General features: G+C 43.8%; 1 protein-coding gene across 1 annotated transcript in view; it reads right to left on the bottom strand.

The window, feature by feature from the left end:
• PRR5L (proline rich 5 like) overlaps positions 1-16,758 on the bottom strand; it is a gene marked incomplete at its 3' end in the record, with an annotated part of 44,895 nt that extends 28,137 nt beyond the window's left edge. The window contains exons 1-3 of the mRNA XM_083603402.1: positions 16,515-16,758; positions 14,333-14,413; positions 10,217-10,265 (exon numbers count right to left, since the gene is read on the bottom strand). Coding sequence (XP_083459528.1) covers positions 10,217-10,265; positions 14,333-14,413; positions 16,515-16,684 — 300 coding nt within the window. The 5' untranslated portion in view covers positions 16,685-16,758. The remainder of the gene's footprint in view (positions 1-10,216; positions 10,266-14,332; positions 14,414-16,514) is intronic.
• Positions 16,759-18,614: the final 1,856 nt, after the last annotated feature.

Genomic DNA, 18,614 nt, shown 5'->3' with positions numbered 1-18,614 from the left:
ATTCATCATACAAAAGGCTGGGCTGGATGAATCCCAAGCCAGAATTAAGATCGCCGGAAGAAATATCAACAACCTCAGATATGCAGATGACACAACCTTGATGGCAGAAAGTGAGGAGGAATTAAAGAACCTTTTAATGAGGGTGAAAGAGGAGAGTGCAAAATATGGTCTGAAGCTCAACATCAAAAAAACGAAGATCATGGCCACTGGTCCCATCACCTCCTGGCAAATAGAAGGGGAAGAAATGGAGACAGTGAGAGATTTTACTTTCTTGGGCTCCATGATCACTGCAGATGGTGACAGCAGTCACGAAATTAAAAGACGCCTGCTCCTTGGGAGAAAGGCAATGACAAACCTAGACAGCATCTTAAAAAGCAGAGACATCACCTTGCCAACAAAGGTCTGTATAGTTAAAGCCATCACCCAGTAGTGATGTATGGAAGTGAGAGCTGGACCATCAAGAAGGCTGATCACCGAAGAATTGATGCTTTTGAATTATGGTGCTGGAGGAGACTCTTGAGAGTCCCATGGACTGCCAGAAGATCAAACGTATCCATTCTTAAGGAAATCAGCCCTGAGTGCTCACTGGAAGGACAGATCCTGAAGCTGAGGCTCCAATACTTTGGCCACCTCATGAGAAGAGAAGACTCCCTGGAAAAGACCCTGATGTTGGGAAAGATGGAGGGCACAAGGAGAAGGGGACGACAGAGGACGAGATGGTTGGACAGTGTTCTCGAAGATACAAACATGAGTCTGACCAAACTGCGGGAGGCAGTGGAAGACAGGAGTGCCTGGCGTGCTCTGGTCCATGGGGTCACGAAGAGTCGGACAAGACTAAACGACTAAACGACTAAACAACAACAAAACAGAGTAAGTTAGCCAGTTGTTTAATTATCTATATTTAACCCTTTGTTAAAGTTGGGAATGAAGACTAAAGCTTCAAAGGACTGGTTTCCTCAAGTTTGGAAAAAAATAAAACAGACTCAAACAGGAGCAGAGCACATGCAAACCTGGCATGGTTTGCACATAATGCTAATCTAAACCATGGCTTAGGTTAGCACAACACAGAATGACTGGGGAGGAGCAAAACAGACATATACTCTTCACTAGAAACCTGTCCATTTCCTCTTTCACCCTAAGCAATTACTTTGCTTAGTACTGCATATAAACAGGGACACAGTGAGTAATGGATGTGACACCCTGCTTCTAAATTTACTGGCAGGTTTTTCTTTCTGACTTTCAGGTTCATACATAGTCTGTTGACATCCATCTGTCTCAGAAGACAATGGAGGACTGTACCTTTGGGGATAAAGTCAAACTCAAACTGCCTGGGCGTGTAGGTTCTGCAGTAGTGCAATGATCCCTCAGACAGGAATGGCTTCACTCCTTTGCTCTGAGTGTACATGCATCCATTCATTGTGGTGTCATGACTACTCATATATTCCAGTTATTAATGGGTAATCTATATGCAAGCAGGGACGTGGGTGGCGCTGTGGCTTAAACCACAGAGCCTAGGACTTGCCGATCAGAAGGTCGGCGGTTTGAATCCCCGTGATGGAGTGAGCTTCCGTTGCTCGGTCCCTGCTCCTGCCAACCTAGCAGTTCGAAAGCACGTCAAAGTGCAAGTAGATAAATAGGTACCACTCCGGCGGGAAGGTAAACGGCATTTCCGTGTGCTGCTCTGGTTCGCCAGAAGTGGCTTAGTCATGCTGGCCACATGACCTGGAAGCTGTACACCAGCTCCCTCGGCCAATAAAGCGAGATGAGCGCCGCAACCCCAGAGTTGTCCACGACTGGACCTAATGGTCAGGGGTCCCTTTACCTTTATATGCAAGCCAACATATTGGGGGAGGGGCAGTGAACAAAACAGATTTGTCAGTTAGTATTCCAAAGTTGTTGGGTTGTGCTTTTTTTAAATCAAGGAGGAACAGTCACATCTGACTCCGTAAACAACCACTTCCCTGTATTTTTACAAAAAGCCAAAGGAGAGGAATGGAGCCAGGAAAGTGAAAAAAATCAGACAGACATTCTGAATGTTTAGCATTGGTGGAGAAGCAGATATTCTCATTTTGACAAATCATAAATTTGCTTGCAATGCCTTATTTTCAAAAGTGCTATATTTATTTTGTGGAAAGATTATGCCACCCTAATTAAAGGATTTAGGATTAGACATTCCCAGAGACACTATACACTTAAAATAAATCAAGGTCTGTTTGTTTTTCTTGCTCCATAGAGGTCTCTGTCTCCTTTTAATGGCAGGGCATTCCTTAGAACTAGGTGCTTAGAATTAGTTAAGAAATTGCCAGTAACAAACAATGCTGTAATAGTTTTGTTGTTGTTTTTTAATTTATTCAGTTTTTTGACCTGCTGTTCCCCTCAAAGAAGCCCAGGGCAGCAAGAAAGAAGATATTGTTGTGTTTTCCAGAATAGGAAGACAAATACCCATTATTCATGCCATTTCACATGTCCCATGGAAAAATGATTTGGCACCCCCAAAAGGTCTCAGGTACTCAATGTAATGGAAAGTTTCTTGAATGAAAATGCAAGGTTGAGGTGAAGCAACAGGAAAAGGCTCAGTTGGCAGAGACCCACTGACACTTTAAGCTAGGCCAAGGTGGATGATGGCAAAATTAGGCAAAACTCTCTCCAAATCTTTTCTTTAGAAATCAAGTTTCTGAGGGAACCTTGCCCACCACTCAGGTCACATCAGGAATGCTAATTTATTATGCTTTCCATTTCCTCAGGACTTCTTTCTCCATACACAGTGGCCATATATACACAACAGTCAGTGGTCTAGCTGAATAACATGTCCTGTTCTGAACTCAGAATGGTGGAAAATATGCTTTCATTCTACCACCTACATCTCCAAGGAAAATCCAGGACAGATTTAACTCAATATAGGAACATCTAACCTGCATGCACATGCAGTTATAGAAGGTCAGTAACACAGGTCCAATTAAGGCACAGGAAAGGCATATTGTCAATCCTGTCAATCCTGCAGCCAATAAGAGTCCTCAACAATTAAGTAAAGATGTGTAGAAGTGGCACATTTCAGCCTGCTGACCTAGAAGAAAGGATGGAAGGAAAAACAGATATGCCTCCTACGGCTGACAAGGGTCAGCTAGCTCATTTGCCTTGCATTAGGAGGAAAATGATGAGGGGGGTTGATCTTCTGTCATCTCAGCTACAATAGCACATGAGTTTTGGGCTATCCTGCTTCTGAAATAGTCTACTCCTATAATGCTGCATACATGCTACAGTCAATACCTACTGAATCTTGTTGCTGTTGTTTTTCTACCTAGTCCACACACTGCACCAACTGCATGCTCTGTGCCCCTGGAAATTGCTTTTTCATTCCAAAAATAAAAGCTCAATACAGATTGATTCTATATTACCCCCTAACCCACCAAACAGTGTGCCCATTTGAAAACTGATGAAGACGGCTCCAGCAATGTGGCATATCCACATCTGACCAATGACATTGCAGATGGACATATACCAAGATTGTGATTACCACTTCCCTCTTCCTTCACCCGGGGCAGGTGCAGGGAAGAAAAGGTGTAATTGGCTAATCTAATTAAGGGATGGGTTTTCAAACATATCAACTAACCACACCCATCCTTGTGGAGAGCAGGAACTGGAACCAAACCTTGATCAAAAGCAGCACACTGAGGAAAAGCATGCACAATTGTGTCTTGATAAAAAAACACTACCTTTTCTCACCACAAATGGGCAAATGTGTACATAGCCATAATCACTGCTTGAAATTTCTGATCTTCCCCACACCTCTGCAAACTTCCCTCCAGCAGGTTTGTGAAAGCACAGAAAATATCTGAGGCTCCACGTGGCAAGCGGCTGCCCTCAAAAACATCTCCCACATGAAACGGTTCCCATTCAGTCTGATGCACTAATGCAGCAGTTTTGTAATCTACATTTGTAATTTTAACAGACCCAGACTCAAAGGCATTCTAACTTGGATGAGGGATTGAGGTGTGCATATGGAACAAACCTCCGGCATTAAAGTGAATGGCAAAGTCTCACATTTGTCCCATATATGAAGTGCATGAGGAAGCAGCTGTGGCTGTGTTGTGCACATGTGGACACAGTTTATGCTTGTAGTTAAATACAAGGTCAGGAGAAAGATGTTTATTTATTTGGCAATTCACATCCTGCTTGTTAGGAGGAGAACAATTTACTGTTGATATGACTCTGTAGATGTGATAACCGAACTGGATTTATATGATTTTCTATTCAGTGTATGTTATCTTTACATTGTACATTGTCTTGAGATTACAGTCAAACCTCTTCTTACGTCCGCCTCTGCTTGCGTCCATTTCGCTCAATGTCTGCAGCAAACCCAGAAGTAACCAGCGGGTTTGCCACCGTTCGCGCATGCACAGGAGCAGCGATCGCCGTTTGTGCATGCGCAGATGCAGGCAATCGCTGCCCGCGCACAACGGTGCCTCTCCCAGCAACTCGTTTCGACCTCCAGACGAATGTCTGGAACGGATTATGGTTGCAGGTAGAGGTTCTACTGTAATTGTATACAGAGATTTTTAAAAGTCTAACTGGTGATAAGAATGGCAAATAATATGCATGCTTGTGCTGTGCTCTATTAGATCAGGGTTGAAGAATGTCAGACTCAAGGCAGAATGCAACCCTCCACACCCCTCTAGTTGATCCCTGGGACTCTGCCCCAACCACCCCCAGTCTTCCTAGGCCACACCCCTCAGCAGCCTAGCTCACACCTTCTGAATGCTTTTCCTGCTGACTAGAATGTGCCCTTTCTTCTAGAAAAATGGGGCTGGTACTCACCATGAAGCTCTTAAAGTAAGCGCCACATTTTTAACCAGTTATTTCATTCTAGAAAACAAAAGGTACTGGTACTGCATGCCCTTGAGCACCCCTGGGGGGTAAGCACTGCCTTGCCTTTAACTTTGATAATGGCTTTTATGTGAGTGGATGGAGGTTAGAAAGGAGCATATGGAAAAACCAGTGTGCTGTACAAAAGGTAAAATTCACATTCATTGCTTCACTCACTTTTGCCAATGTCAACTTTTAGATTTGTTGATTGGTCTCCTTTCAGTTAATTCTCAAGAAACGACATTGCAAAAGAATTCAAGAGTATCTTCCTGGAGCTTTTCTACAAAGGAATTTTATTCTTGAGCAATTAACCGAGCTTTCAAAAGTACTAGAGACGATACATTTTTTCTACCCTCTTCTGCTGTAGATGTTCCTCAATCCTCATTCCTAAATGCTGAGACATTTAAAACACACACACACACACACACACACACACACACACACTTCCCATAGTACAATAGCTCTTTCTGTTGTTATTTTTAAAATTTACATCTGTTGCAGATCAAGTGTTCCTGGATAACAGTGTTTATGCTTTGTTTCAGTCTTGGTCAGGTGTGAGGAACCCTCCCATAAGCCCTAGCAGGCATGGTCAATAGCCAGGGATGATGGTAATCCTATTTCAGCTTCCCCCTGACTTGATTCCCCCAAATCAGTGGCAGTTTGTTGAGGTATATACATGTATTATTTGAGCAGAAATTCGTTCTCCAGCTTCTCCACTACCTCTGGAAGTCTGGTCTGAATAAGAGTTCAGTGCATATATGCAGCCTCCTACAGCAATAATCTATTCTCCTGGACACTGATCCATCACTAGAAGAATGCATCTAGAAGCATAGACAATTTTTATTAAGCACTCCCTCCTTCTAAGATCAGAGCAGGGATGATAGAGCACTCACACAATGCAAATAGGAATAGTGTTTCAATCCGTCTGGCTCTCCACAGCTCATCCCTCAAGTGCTTTCTCCTGTCATCAAACATTGCATCCTGTAGACTTTCAGACCAACTCAATTCAGACACAATAGCAGTCCATGGCTTGCTGTTATGAGCACAAGCCAGGATTCTTCAACTATAGTATCCTGACTTGTGAGCCAACTACGGTTTGACACTAACAAAACAGAAAGCTTGCATTCTGATCCCCAGGAGTATGGAAGGAAGAGAGTAACGAATGCACAACCCCAAGGTTTGTGTTGGTTTATACTTGCAACCACAAACCAGATATTGTCTGGGGTTCAGAGATAAACTATGGCAGGAAAGGGAATGTCAGGTTCCAGGTGCCAGATGTGGCCCTTCAGACCTACATGGCCCTAATCAACCCCATCCACTGACCCTGCTCTGCCTCAGGTGCTTTTGCCTGACTGAAACTAGACCTTGAACTGTGATGCCTTTTGTGTGCCTAGAGGGATGTTTCAGTACATCTGGCTCTCCATAATGGACAGTGGAGAGGAGTGGCCCCATGAAAACCTATTGACGTTTACATGGCTAGAATGTAGCCTACGGTACAAAGGTAAGGGTCACGTCTATTACTGCATCCTTTTTTGACTCTGGTCCTACCTGCCATGGTCACGCAGTCCCCAAATGCTGCTAAAAATATAAATGAGGCCCTTGTGTTGAAAATAGTTCCCAACTTTAAACTTTGGTTATTCCGAGACCTACCGTATTTTTTGCACCATAACACTCACTTTTTTCCTCCTAGAAAGTAAGGGCAAATGTCTGTGCGTGTTATGGAGCGAATGCCTACGGGTGGCGGGGAGGGGGATCTGCTGCAGTCGTGAGCAGAGGATCCATGGTTCCCCTTCCTTCCCTCCTCCGCGGCTCGCTTTGAAACAGCAAAGCGGGAGAGGAGCCGCTTACACAGGTGTAAGCGACTCCTGTCTGGTTGGCTGCTTTAAACCGTGCTCTCTGTCCCTCTCTCCTCCCCACTCAGCTTGCTAAATAGCAGCAAAGCTTTTCAGCTCTCTAAGCCGGGGAGGAGGGAGAGAAGCAGAGCCTGCTTGTTTTAAAGGAGCAACGCGGGAGAGGAGAGGAGCCTTCTCCCCTTATACCCCTCTTCTTCATTATTAGCAGCATCCTTCTCCACACACCCCACGCATGCTGCTTGTCCCTTGAGTGCTTTTCCTTCCCTCTCCACTTAAAACGTGGTTACAAAGCACGGATCCACATGGATCCTCAGGATTTTTGCATTGGGCTACTCCAAACTCACCGTCAGATCACATGTCTGTGGCCACAGCATGAACCACAAAAATCATACATCCACTGTTTCGTTTAGAATATTTTTTTTCTTGTTTTCCTCCTCTAAAAACTATGTGCGTGTTATGGTCAGGTGCGTGTTACAGAGCGAAAAATACGGTAAATGGGTTGAAATCCCATACAGTTAGAGATTATTATTATAATTTTACATTAAATCAATGCCCCATCTCCAATCCTGAACTGACAAGGTAGGGAGCTTTTCAAAAGAGGCCAAGAGAAAATCCATGCTTTTAGGTGTTTTTTGAGATGCTGAGGGAAGTATTGAGATCACTATTCACTTAACAAAAGCTACTAGTCACCGTTGGAAGAAAAACTTACGTATCTTCCCTTAATTCCCATTTTCATTTCTAACATAGAAGCATGCCAGAACCAAACAGTCAACAGAAGTGCTTTTAACTCAAATCCTTTTCAATTAATCCACTAAAGCTTTCATTGATTAATCTACCATGATGAAGCTCGCTTGCCTTGAGGATTGCCATTGCAAATTTGTACTACAAAATGGCATGCAATAAAATATCTACAGGAAACGATCACATCCAGTTATTTTTATAGTGCTGGCACACATACAGGCAGTTTTGGCAAGTTCGGATTTTTTTATAGCTTTTCTTTCCTCTCTTTTTGACCGGGAGAGAAATACGGCACAATGAAATCATGTTGCTATGAGAAGCCTTGTCTCAACGGAGCTACTGGTGACATTATGATGGCTTCAGGAAGCATGTGTGCTACCACTATGCAGCAAACATTTCAACATAAAATAGGCATGCTCAAGCATCTTTAGACATCCATACTGGGTTTCTGAGAAATCCACTTGGCCCAGATCTTCCTGATGCATGTACACGGCTGTTTAAAAAATGCATACCGTATTTTTCGCTCCATAGGACGCACCAGCCCATAGGACGCATCAAGTTTTTTGGGGGGGGAAATAAAGGGAAAAAAATTTATTTCCCCCCCCAGGCGCTTGTGGTGCCCGCAGCGGGGAGAAGCGCTCTTCTCCCCACAGCCCGCCTTCAGACCAGGTCCGGGGACAGCAGGAAGACGCGCTGCGCCTCCCCGCTGTCCCCGGTGCTTGCGGGGCAGGCAGCGGGGAGAAGCGCTCTTCTTACCGCCGCCCGCCTTGAGATCAGGTCCGGGGACAGCGGGAAGACGCGCTGCGCCTCCCCACTGTCCCCGGAGCTTGCGAGGCAGGCAGCGGGGAGAAGCGCTCTTCTCCCCGCCGCCCGCCTTGAGATCAGGTCCGGGGACAGCAGGAAGACGCGCTGCGCCTCCCAGCTGTCCCCGGAGCTTGTGGGGCAGGCAGCGGGGAGAAGCGCTCTTCTCCCCGCCGCCCGCCTTGAGATCAGGTCCGGGGACAGTGGGAAGACGCGCTGCGCCTCCCAGCTGTCCCCGGAGCTTGCGGGGCAGGCAGCGGGGAGAAGCGCTCTTCTCCCCGCCGCCCGCCTTCAGACCAGGTCCGGGGACAGCAGGGCTGGCCGCGGGGTCTCCCCTCTCACTCTGCAGGCTTCAGCGAAAGCCTGCATTTGCCCTATAGGACGCACACACATTTCCCCTTCATTTTTGGAGGGGAAAAAGTGCGTCCTATAGAGCGAAAAATATGGTATATTGCTCCCATGCATCACATTGTTACTGAAGATGGCATTGGTGAAACCTCATTTCCTTCAGCAATCGTAATAATGTGCAGCACAGTGTGCGACTGTGAAACCAGGAGCAACAAGCATCTCTTCAATTACTTTACACTTGCATAAAGGGCAACAGAACTCAGTGAAATTCTTTGCATGCTTACTGTGTTCAGTGCGGCTTATTCCCTAGTGTGTTTAAGACTGTATCATAAGGTTTGTTACTCACATGATAAACCCATGGTTTGGAGAATCGGGAATGGGCACCAGGGAGACTAAGGTCTATGCACTCGCTTCTTTCCTTATCCACAAACCAGGATGACCCACCAGGATCAAACCATAGTTTGGGAAATTTGTGGCATAAAGACATTAACGGCTAACTATGATTTGCTGGTAACCAGAAGCAGAAGCTTCTAATCTCCTCCTCTCCTACACACAAGAAGGGCCCATAAGCCTGTGGCTAGGAGCTGTTCATCCCTGAATCCCTGGACTGAACCAATGTGAACTGCAGGTGAAAGCCCCCAACTTGTGATTAAAGGTGATCCACCTGCTATAGTATCTCACTTTGACTAATGCATCATTTCCCCTCCAGTTTGTGAATGATTGCTGCCTGGCAAGTTTCAGAATTTCTGGAAAGCCTTGTTAACATTTCCATTCACCATTTCAAAGCAAGACACAGAATGTGTGCTCACACAACGGAATACCAGGGATGTGTGGGTTGACCACTTATCTCATTTCCATCCCACACATAAATGCTACCAATTTCTACTTGAATAGCATCTCATCTCACCACTGCATAGCTCTTGCATAGGGGTAAGTGTTGTCATCATAGCACAGACCCACAACGAGCGCCTCTAGTTTTGGAGCAGCACCTAGAGCCACTTGACAAGAAGCACCAGGAATGGGGAATTAGGAGCACCCCAAAGTAATTTCTTTTGTGGAATGGGACATTTCCTTTGAGCTACCATTGTTGCTTTGATGCAACTGGTCTGTCTAAGTGTACTACACCCAGTGTGGATTAGCAGCAACTGGGATGGGTCATCAGTCAATTTAAACAAAGTTTTACTCCAGACACTGATTTTTAGTGCCAGGACTTCGCCCTGAAATACATAAAGAAAAGAGGGAAAATTGCTTGTGGATATTAAAATACTACAAGCAGCCCCTCATGAGGCCTCCCTGTTAGCTAATTAAATAAAAACTGTGACTCTGCCATTGTGTATCTCCTGGCAAACTGAAATAGAGTTGTCCACCCTTATTTCAGTGATTATTACCATGTAAGCAATGTTGTTCATACAAACTATGCAACCCTTTGTCCAAGGTCCAAGATTTTGCTTGGAAGAGGCAACAGTATGCAAAACCTACTCATGAAAATGAATCCATTCCGTTTTCTTTATAGGACAGGAAAAGCCAAAGCAAGCATCATAAGAACAAGCCAAAAGATAAGACAAACACTACTTTGGAAAGCTTTAACTGCCCACTTAAGGAACAGATGTTACCTGGAAATAGTCTGTGATGAAGGATCCAAGTTCACTCTTCAACAATCGCCTGAAAAGGAATGGATCACATGTCATAAAAAATGTTTTACAGGCAGATTTCCCAGAGCCCATTCAATAAAAATCAACTCTATAAAACACAGGTGTACCAATAAGGACTGCAAACCATTTTGAAGCATTCTTTTTGTTTTAAATTCTTTCCTCTTTCCCATGATGCTTCTGATATGGCCAATGACCAGAGAAACAGCCCTGGGTTTGGGGGTTTGTTGCCTAAACCCAGAACAGTTCTTACAGGAACACATTGTCCTCAAAGCTAAAGCAATTTTCCTAACTTGGCTCGACTGACTTTTGAGAGTCGCATGGAACCATTTGCTTTACACCAGGGCTGGTGAACCTGTGGCCCTCCAGATGTTGTGGATTCAACTTGTATCAGCCGCTGCAAAGTTCATTTCATTGGAGCATATAGTGATCTGGATTAGAAAAACAGATCTATTTGGGACTAGGCTGAATTTAGGCAGATAATTTGATCAGGTGGGCTTCTTCTCTGCTAAGCTGCTTTCCAAGGTAGCATGGGCAATTGCCATGGGAGACAGGGTTTCTTTTCAGACCTAGGCCAATCCCATGTTCCAATGCATTGTGTTTGGTTTGACATCACAGGGTGGCAGCATGTGACCCGACATTTTCCCCCATATGCTGAGCAGTGTAACACAGATGGCTATAGCTGCCTTGCTTTTTAATGTCTATTAGTGCTAGACCCAAGAGGGCAATTTCAAACATCTGGTCTTGCATCTTGTAAAGCAAGGAGCTTGGCAGAGAAGCTTCTGGGAGTGATCCAGCATAAATGGACTGCCATTCTGTTTCGGTCCCTGCAGCACCTAAACTAGAGTTGCCATATGCCTGGGAATTCCTGGACATGCCCTCTTTGGGAGCTCTTACATGCCCATCAGGGGGAAATTTTTACATTTAAAAGCAAATGTCCTGGATTTGGGGGGTTGTGCTTGTGTGCGTTTGTGGTTCTGGTTCTGGCACAGGTGTCCTGGGCTCCGGCTCAGCAGTGGCAGAGGGGCTACTGGGCAATTGCCCTAACAAAGCTCAACAACTTTTTATGTCCGGATTTTTACCTCTTGAAATATAGCAACCCTACCTAAACAGCTTTTAGGAATACTCTGAACAGAATTAGGTACATCTCAATCCTCACTTTTGCTTAGTACCAAATGAAGCTCAGGATGGTGATAAGGAGTGCTAAACCACTACAGGATCACAAAATATGCCAAATTCATACACCACCTGAACTAAACTTAACCTGTAAATAGATATCCAACAAAGCTAACCCTTATCTAAGACTTCCCAGTTAATGAACCCATTTCTATGTCAACTACTGTGACACCACATGTGTACACACCCACACACAGAGGGAGGAAGGGAAGGCCTGCTGTCCTAAATCACTTTTTTTATGGGTCACAGTGTTTTCTTTTGATGTAGTTGATCCACAAAAGAGATGCAAGGGTGTTTTGGTGCTATCTGTCAATCCTTTTCACACTGGTCACTGGTCCTTGCTTTTTTTTAATCATCCTAATCACTGGGCAAACTAGTTTGCCAACAGAGTTCTTATCTGGGCATGTGAGATGAAGATGAAAAAAGGCCATTCTCTCCATCATATTACTGACATCTTCCACCCTTCTCGCCAACCCCACCACTCCAAATACACTTACTATTTGTCTTCTTGCTACAAGCCAATCTGCTTAATTAAATGCATGACCACCATTCCTAACTTCCAAAATATGAATATAATTTACCGTTTGCAGACCACAAATAAATTAAAAAGTCACAGAATGTTATGAGAGGGGGGAAAGCAGAAAGCAACCACATATTGTCCAAAGGAAACTGCAGTATCTATCAATTTTCCAATTTACTTTGTTATTCCTCTGCGTCCAGCCAGTCCATGACATTGGGGAGCCTTTTCAATATAGTGTCTCTGCTATTGAATAGCCTACCCAGAAAGGGTGTCTCAGCATCATCCTGATGGCCTTTTCAGTGCCAGGCAAATATATCTTTATTACCAAGGTTTTTCAAGTGCATTTTAAATCCTGGTTATAAATTATTTAATGCCATTTCTTGCCTTACGGTTATTGTCATTTCTATATATTACTGTGATTTTATTTTTTTGTAAGCCACCCAGAGAACATTTATTGAGGGGTGGCTATATAATTCTAATAAATGATGAAGATGAGGATAATAGTAATACTGTCAATCCATAAAGCAAGATCAATTGTACTACTTTTTTTCCACAATTTAAAGGACAACCTATCTTTCTAAGGTTAAATTTGGAGAATGCATTAAGAAAACAGTTTGATGGGAGGCAGGGGAGGGAGGAATCAGATTCCAGAGGCAACTTATAAAGTAATTTGTCAAAGCATGCAGAAGCAATCGTCTTACTCCGATGATATAAAAATCAGTGAACAGAATTTTAAGGAGCCTTCATTTTTAAATCAAACCTTGTGGGAGGAATTTCATGCCTTATAGATTTGTTTTCAAGTAGAATACTGAAAAAAAGAAAACGAGTACAAAAAGGCTTTTATACTGCCATGGAGAATGTTAAAACTGTTCCTAACTTAATACATAACTTTGCATAACCTCAGCAGTTTCATCCTCAAAACAGTGGCACTCAAAACACTAATAACCTTTTGTCAAAACAGCTTGGCTTCCTCTGTATTGACGACGTTCAAACTAAGTTCATAGAGGCGGGTGGGGAGAGGACATTGAAGGACGATAAAAGACAAGGAGGTCATTCTTTATGGTTACTCAAGGTTAAGAGTAGTATTTTAAAAGCCATGATCGCTGGCACTGCAAGTCTGGGAAATGAAACGAACTCTACCCAGTGCTCACTTTGTAGGTCTTACTCTAGGAAATTAATCTTTTAGCATAATTGTCTGATGAGGGCTTTTGTTTAAATGAACTTAGCATGCAAGTAAGTAGTCTGTCTTTCACACTGTGAGTATCCCAGCTTTCACCAGTGGACTGAGATACTCAGAACTTAGGTAATGAACATTTAAATATATATCAAGATGTTGGAGGTCGGAGCCCCCATTCAGCTGTTGCCCAGGTGCCATGCCCATAACATACACACACAAACAAAAATTCAGTGCCAAAGCATTAATTTCACCTAAGTTAGAACCCAAAAAGCAAGCATCCAGTGCCGCTAGAAGCCAGCCATCAAAGCAGAAATCTTATTTCACCTTTCAAAATATACCTCCACGAATCACCGTGACTGAAGAATGGACAGCAACCTGAGGTTCAAGCTTATTTAATCAAACCACAAAGAACGCACATTCACTCATTCCTGAAGCAGCAAGAGGAGGAGGAGAAAGCTCAGTAACAACCATACCTTAAAAAATAATAGGTATGTTGAAATTCCCTAATTTGGGGGATCTCTGCCCTGATTCCTGCAAATGTAACTATGCATAACAGCATCTCTGACCATGTACAGAGTAGCTGCTATTAGTAAACTAGAACATCTGTGATACTATCAGCTTCCTAGCTCCACAGAGAGTTCAATAATTTGGTGAGTGTGTGATTGGGGTACAGTGGAAATCAAAGCAGCCTATTAAGAGCCTGATGTCATCAGTCGGCATATGGGTCTGATCCAGCACTCATTTTCCCCATGTAGAATCATTTTGTACATGATGAGCCTTATGCTTAGTGCCAGTAGAAGATGGCGTGTTGGGGTGGGCAGTGCTCACCTAACTCCCAACAGCTGAGTCACTGGTGGTCATCAATAAGGAGAGGGAGACAGCCAATCCTGTGCTCCCAACACTATGTTTGCACCATGTCAACCTCCCCAGTGCCTCGCCCCTCTCGTTCCTGGTAAACAGTAACTCAGCTGTCAGGAGAGAGCACCACCACTCCGCCAGCTACTGCTTAGTGCATTTTTGTGTTGATATATAAGAAAAGCTCCAAGCAACAGTTACTGCATCACTGCCAATAAAAATAAAAAAGGCAGGCTGTGAATCTCATAAACCAACCAACTGCCATGGTCATATACACACACACAGGTCTCAGTTGCGCCACCTGTTCTGCATCAGGCAGGCAATTCTATACAACAGAGTCAGAGCAACATACCTTACATTTTCATTGAGGATGTAGAGTTCATTGTTTTGCAAGCCTCCCCCTTTGAACACATTGATCACTGCTGTTTGAACACTGCCAAATAGAAGCAAGACAGTTAGGGCAGCCATAAATAACTTACATCAGTATGATTTACACGGAGCAATGAAACAGCAGTCAGGAGCCATGTAAATATATCAGTAAGCAGAGAAGTAGATTAATTGTCCTTAAATTGCTTCTGCTTTTTCCCCCCCTCTCCCTGGAATCATCAGAGTTGTTTGCCAATGGCTGCCAATAAGTAACAGAGCAGAAAACACAGTTTATACACACCAAGGGACTAATACCCACTCACTCACCAACAAGCAGAAGTTATTAGACCCACACTAAGCTACTGCTATTAAACTACTGCCACCTAACAAGAGCTCTGCTGGGCAAAGAACCTTTTAGTCCAGCATCCTCCTTTCATGGTGACCCAAAAGATGCCTTTTGGAAGCCCACAAGCAGGACCAGAGTGCAAAAACACTCTTTCCACTTGTGTTTCCCTGCCTCTGACAGTAGAGGTAGAGCATAGTGATCATGGCAAGTAGCCAATGGCACAGGTCATTTTCAGTGCCATTTTTCATGACCGCTGCATCATCTTGTTCAGGAACAAAAAACACACTAAAAAATTTTGCCATCTTGTATTCCAATTTACTCCTGGAAGTATGGGAGTAGAAATATAATGGATGGCTAGACATTTAAGAAAATTGACTGTGTTTCACAGGCTTGTAGTAGCTATAACAAGGGGGGAAAGGGATCAAGTACTGTGTATGATCCAGACTGCAGATTTCCTACCTGTGTTACTACATGGTCCATCACAGCAAGGAACCAAGGACCCCTATTCCATCAAGGGTATTACCCAGGAAAGGTAGGGGAAAACAGAACACCATAGTCAAGGGAACAAGAGTCTTCACTGAATTTGGAAATAGATAGATTCAATTCAGCTGTGTGGGCATCTGTTTATACAAAGTTACCCCTCTATCATGAGGAACAATGCTGTTAGCAAAGAAATTCCACAGCACAGTTTTGAAAGTAAAATGTGACTGGAGTCAGTCACTGCTGTTGGTGTATTCTACAGAAAACAGCAAGCATCAGATTAGGGATGGGCTTTTGGCTCCTGATCTAATGTCAGAAGCTGCAACATCAAACCTTGTCTGACATTATACAACCGAGCCTTGGGCTCTTGCATTCCTGCCAAACTAGCGCTCAGATTCTTTTCCTAACTTCCAGTTTAAAACATACCACCGTCTTAACATTTGAATCAGCAAGCTATGGTTTGCACTCGCCCTGCAAACCAGAATTGAAAGCCATGGTTTGAAATTATGTTTCTGAGCACAATTCAAAGTGTTGGTGCTGACCTTTAAAGCCCTAAACGGCCTCGGTCCAGTATACCTGAAGGAGCGTCTCCACCCCCATCGTTCCACCCAGACACTGAGGTCCAGCGCCAAGGGCCTTCTGGTGGTTCCCTCACTGCAAGAAGCCAGAGGGCCTTCTCAGTAGTGGCACCCACCCTGTGGAACGCCCTCCCACCAGATGTCAAAGAGAAAAACAACTACCAGACTTTTAGGAGACATCTGAAGGCAGCCCTGTTTAGGGAAGCTTTTAATGTTTAATAGACTTTTGTATTTTGATATTCTGTTTTCCCCAGCCCCTCTGGGTGGCTTCAACCCAGCCAGATGGGCAGGGTATAAATAATAAATTATTATTATTATTATTATTATTATTATTATTATTATTATTATTATTACAGATGCACCAAGAGGCAGGATAGCTACATATGGTTCTGAATGCTTTTTACAATTTCTGTAAGAATATATATAAAATTATACACTCTGAAAATATGTACCATACCTACCAGTGAAGACTCCCTAGTATGGATAGCTTCTACTGCTTACCATTGCTTAAAAGGTTGATTGGGGAAACAGAACTAGATGCCATCAAACACACAAAAATAGAGGCATTACACAAATTCATTCATCTAGTTTTAATGCACTTGCTACATTCGGGGGGGTGGGGAGAGAATGCCTGTGTAGGCAAGTTGCAGATGCATGATGGAATATAATGGAGCCTCTCCCACATACTGTACACACATTTACTCAATTAAATTCAATTAAGCTATGCAAAGGCAGCTTTTCTTAGTGAAAAGAGTGCTGCTCACCTGTTCCAGGCAGAGTTGGAGCTAAGCTGCAGAGATTGCCGAGCTGCCAGGAACCGTGGCAAATCAGTCAGTACTGGGGAGCTCATGAAACGTGGCCGGGGCCTCCGGAATGAGCCCATCTTCTGGAACTGGAAAGCAAGAGCTGGGGCTAGGGTGGAATCCTTGGTCATAAGTTCAGGTGGAAAGGATCCAGGAAGCGGCTTGTGCGGGCGGGCAATAGAAAATGCCAGAGATAATTCCTTTCCCCCTACCTTTCAAAAGCAAAATTCAACCTGTAGCAAGATAAAAAAAAAGGAATGGGTGGAAACAGAGGAATATTCCACAAAAGTGCATACCATATATGATCCAATGTTACAGAATGATACTCGCTCCCAAAGCATCTCTTGGTAGCACAACAGAAGGAAAAAAACAGAGAATCTGTATGTGCTAGCTGCACAGTTCATGAAGGGTCATGCTAGAAGAAATAATAAAAGCCCCTTCCACTGGGAAATTTCGGTTTTATTGAGATGTTTTGGTTTTAGACACTAATACTGAAGGATTCAGAGTACTCTGAAAAACAAAAGCCCCCTCAGAAACTAAAGTTTGTAATGTATGGTCAAAAAAATATTATATAAAGAAAACAAATAGAAAATGGATGGAGGATGGGAAATTCCAGACACAGAACTATATAATCTTTGGAGAAAGGCTGTAGCTGAGCTGCAGAACATCTACATTGCATTCAGAAGGTCCCAGGTTCAATCCCAGGCATCTCTACACAGGGCTAGGAGAGACTCCTGTTTGAAACCCTGGAGAACAGCTGCCAGTACATGTAGACAATACTAAAGGAGATGGACAATGGTCTGATTCAGCATCAGGCAGTTTTCTTCTTTAAAAAAAGAAAAAATGATTCCTCGTACATTGCTTTCTGTTATGTACTGAGTTGAATAGGATCCAAAATGCAGCAGTCTGATTGGTCCTAGAACAATAAGATCCAGAATGCAGCAGTCTGATTGGTCCACAGGAGCCACCCAATCCAGCTCCAGGTGGAAGTGAATCCACAACCTGATTGGCCTACAGGTGAATCCTGGAATTAGCCAGTCACGTGGGGCCCATTGTGTAAATAATGTATATAAAGCAGACATTCTGGGGGAACTTCCATTCCTCCTCACCACTATGAGCTGAATAAAGAGCATGAAATCCACTCTCAACTCCCAGTATATTTCAGTTTCACAAGAGATGTCTGCCCAGTTTGGAGAGAGATCTCTCCTCCTGATGCTGCAGTCCCTGCAATGTAACCAAAGCTGTTTTGAGGGTCACACGATCCCCCAAAGAACCTTTGGGAGAGTAAAGAAGTCAAGAAGGAATTGAGGGAGATTGGCTGCAGGAACAGCCTCTCTCGTGCACAACCAACCTTTGAGTCCAACCCAGGCATGCTAAAAATTGTCTGCTTCTGATCAGCTTCTCTAGGCTGAACATGTGAAAGAAGATGGGTCATCATTTCACATTTAAGTTACGTTTACAACAAGACTCTTAATCTCAAGGTCATGGGTTCGAGACCCATGTTGGGCAAAAGATTCCTGCATTGCATGGGGCTGGACTAGATGACTCTTGCAGACTCATCCAACTCTGTTTGCATGCAGAGGGTCCCAGGTTTAATTCCCAGTGACATCTCCAGGCAGGACTTGGAATGCCCTCTGAAACCCTGGAGATGCTGCCAGTTAGAGATGGACCACTGCTCTGACTCAGTATACAGCAATTTCCTATGTTCCTAATTTTAAAACTGCTGCCTTCTGCACTCCAGCCATTGTTAATAAAGAGGCACACCCTTGTACCACTTGTGGGTACATGTGTAAAAATGCCACTGGATTGAAGCTTGCACCAGATAGAAGCTAGCTGACAGGTGCTTGTTTCTGAGCATCCACAAAGTTCAGTCATGACGGCAATAATTAAAAAAGGGAAACCCTTTTTCAGACCACAGAAATGACACACCAGTCACTGAAATCCACTAGGTTTAGCTTATGTTTAGCTTGGATACATTTGCAGAATACTTCAGATCCACTCTGAAGCACTTACCACAGGCCAAATCCCACAAAGCTGTGTTTCCCACACGCAAATGACACC

The sequence above is a fragment of the Podarcis filfolensis genome (assembly GCF_964270895.1).
Source record: "Podarcis filfolensis genome assembly, chromosome: 1".
NCBI classification, from domain to species: domain Eukaryota; kingdom Metazoa; phylum Chordata; class Lepidosauria; order Squamata; family Lacertidae; genus Podarcis; species Podarcis filfolensis.
The sequence above is the reverse complement of the archived record's forward strand: the minus strand, read 5'-3'. Positions and strand labels throughout refer to the sequence as shown.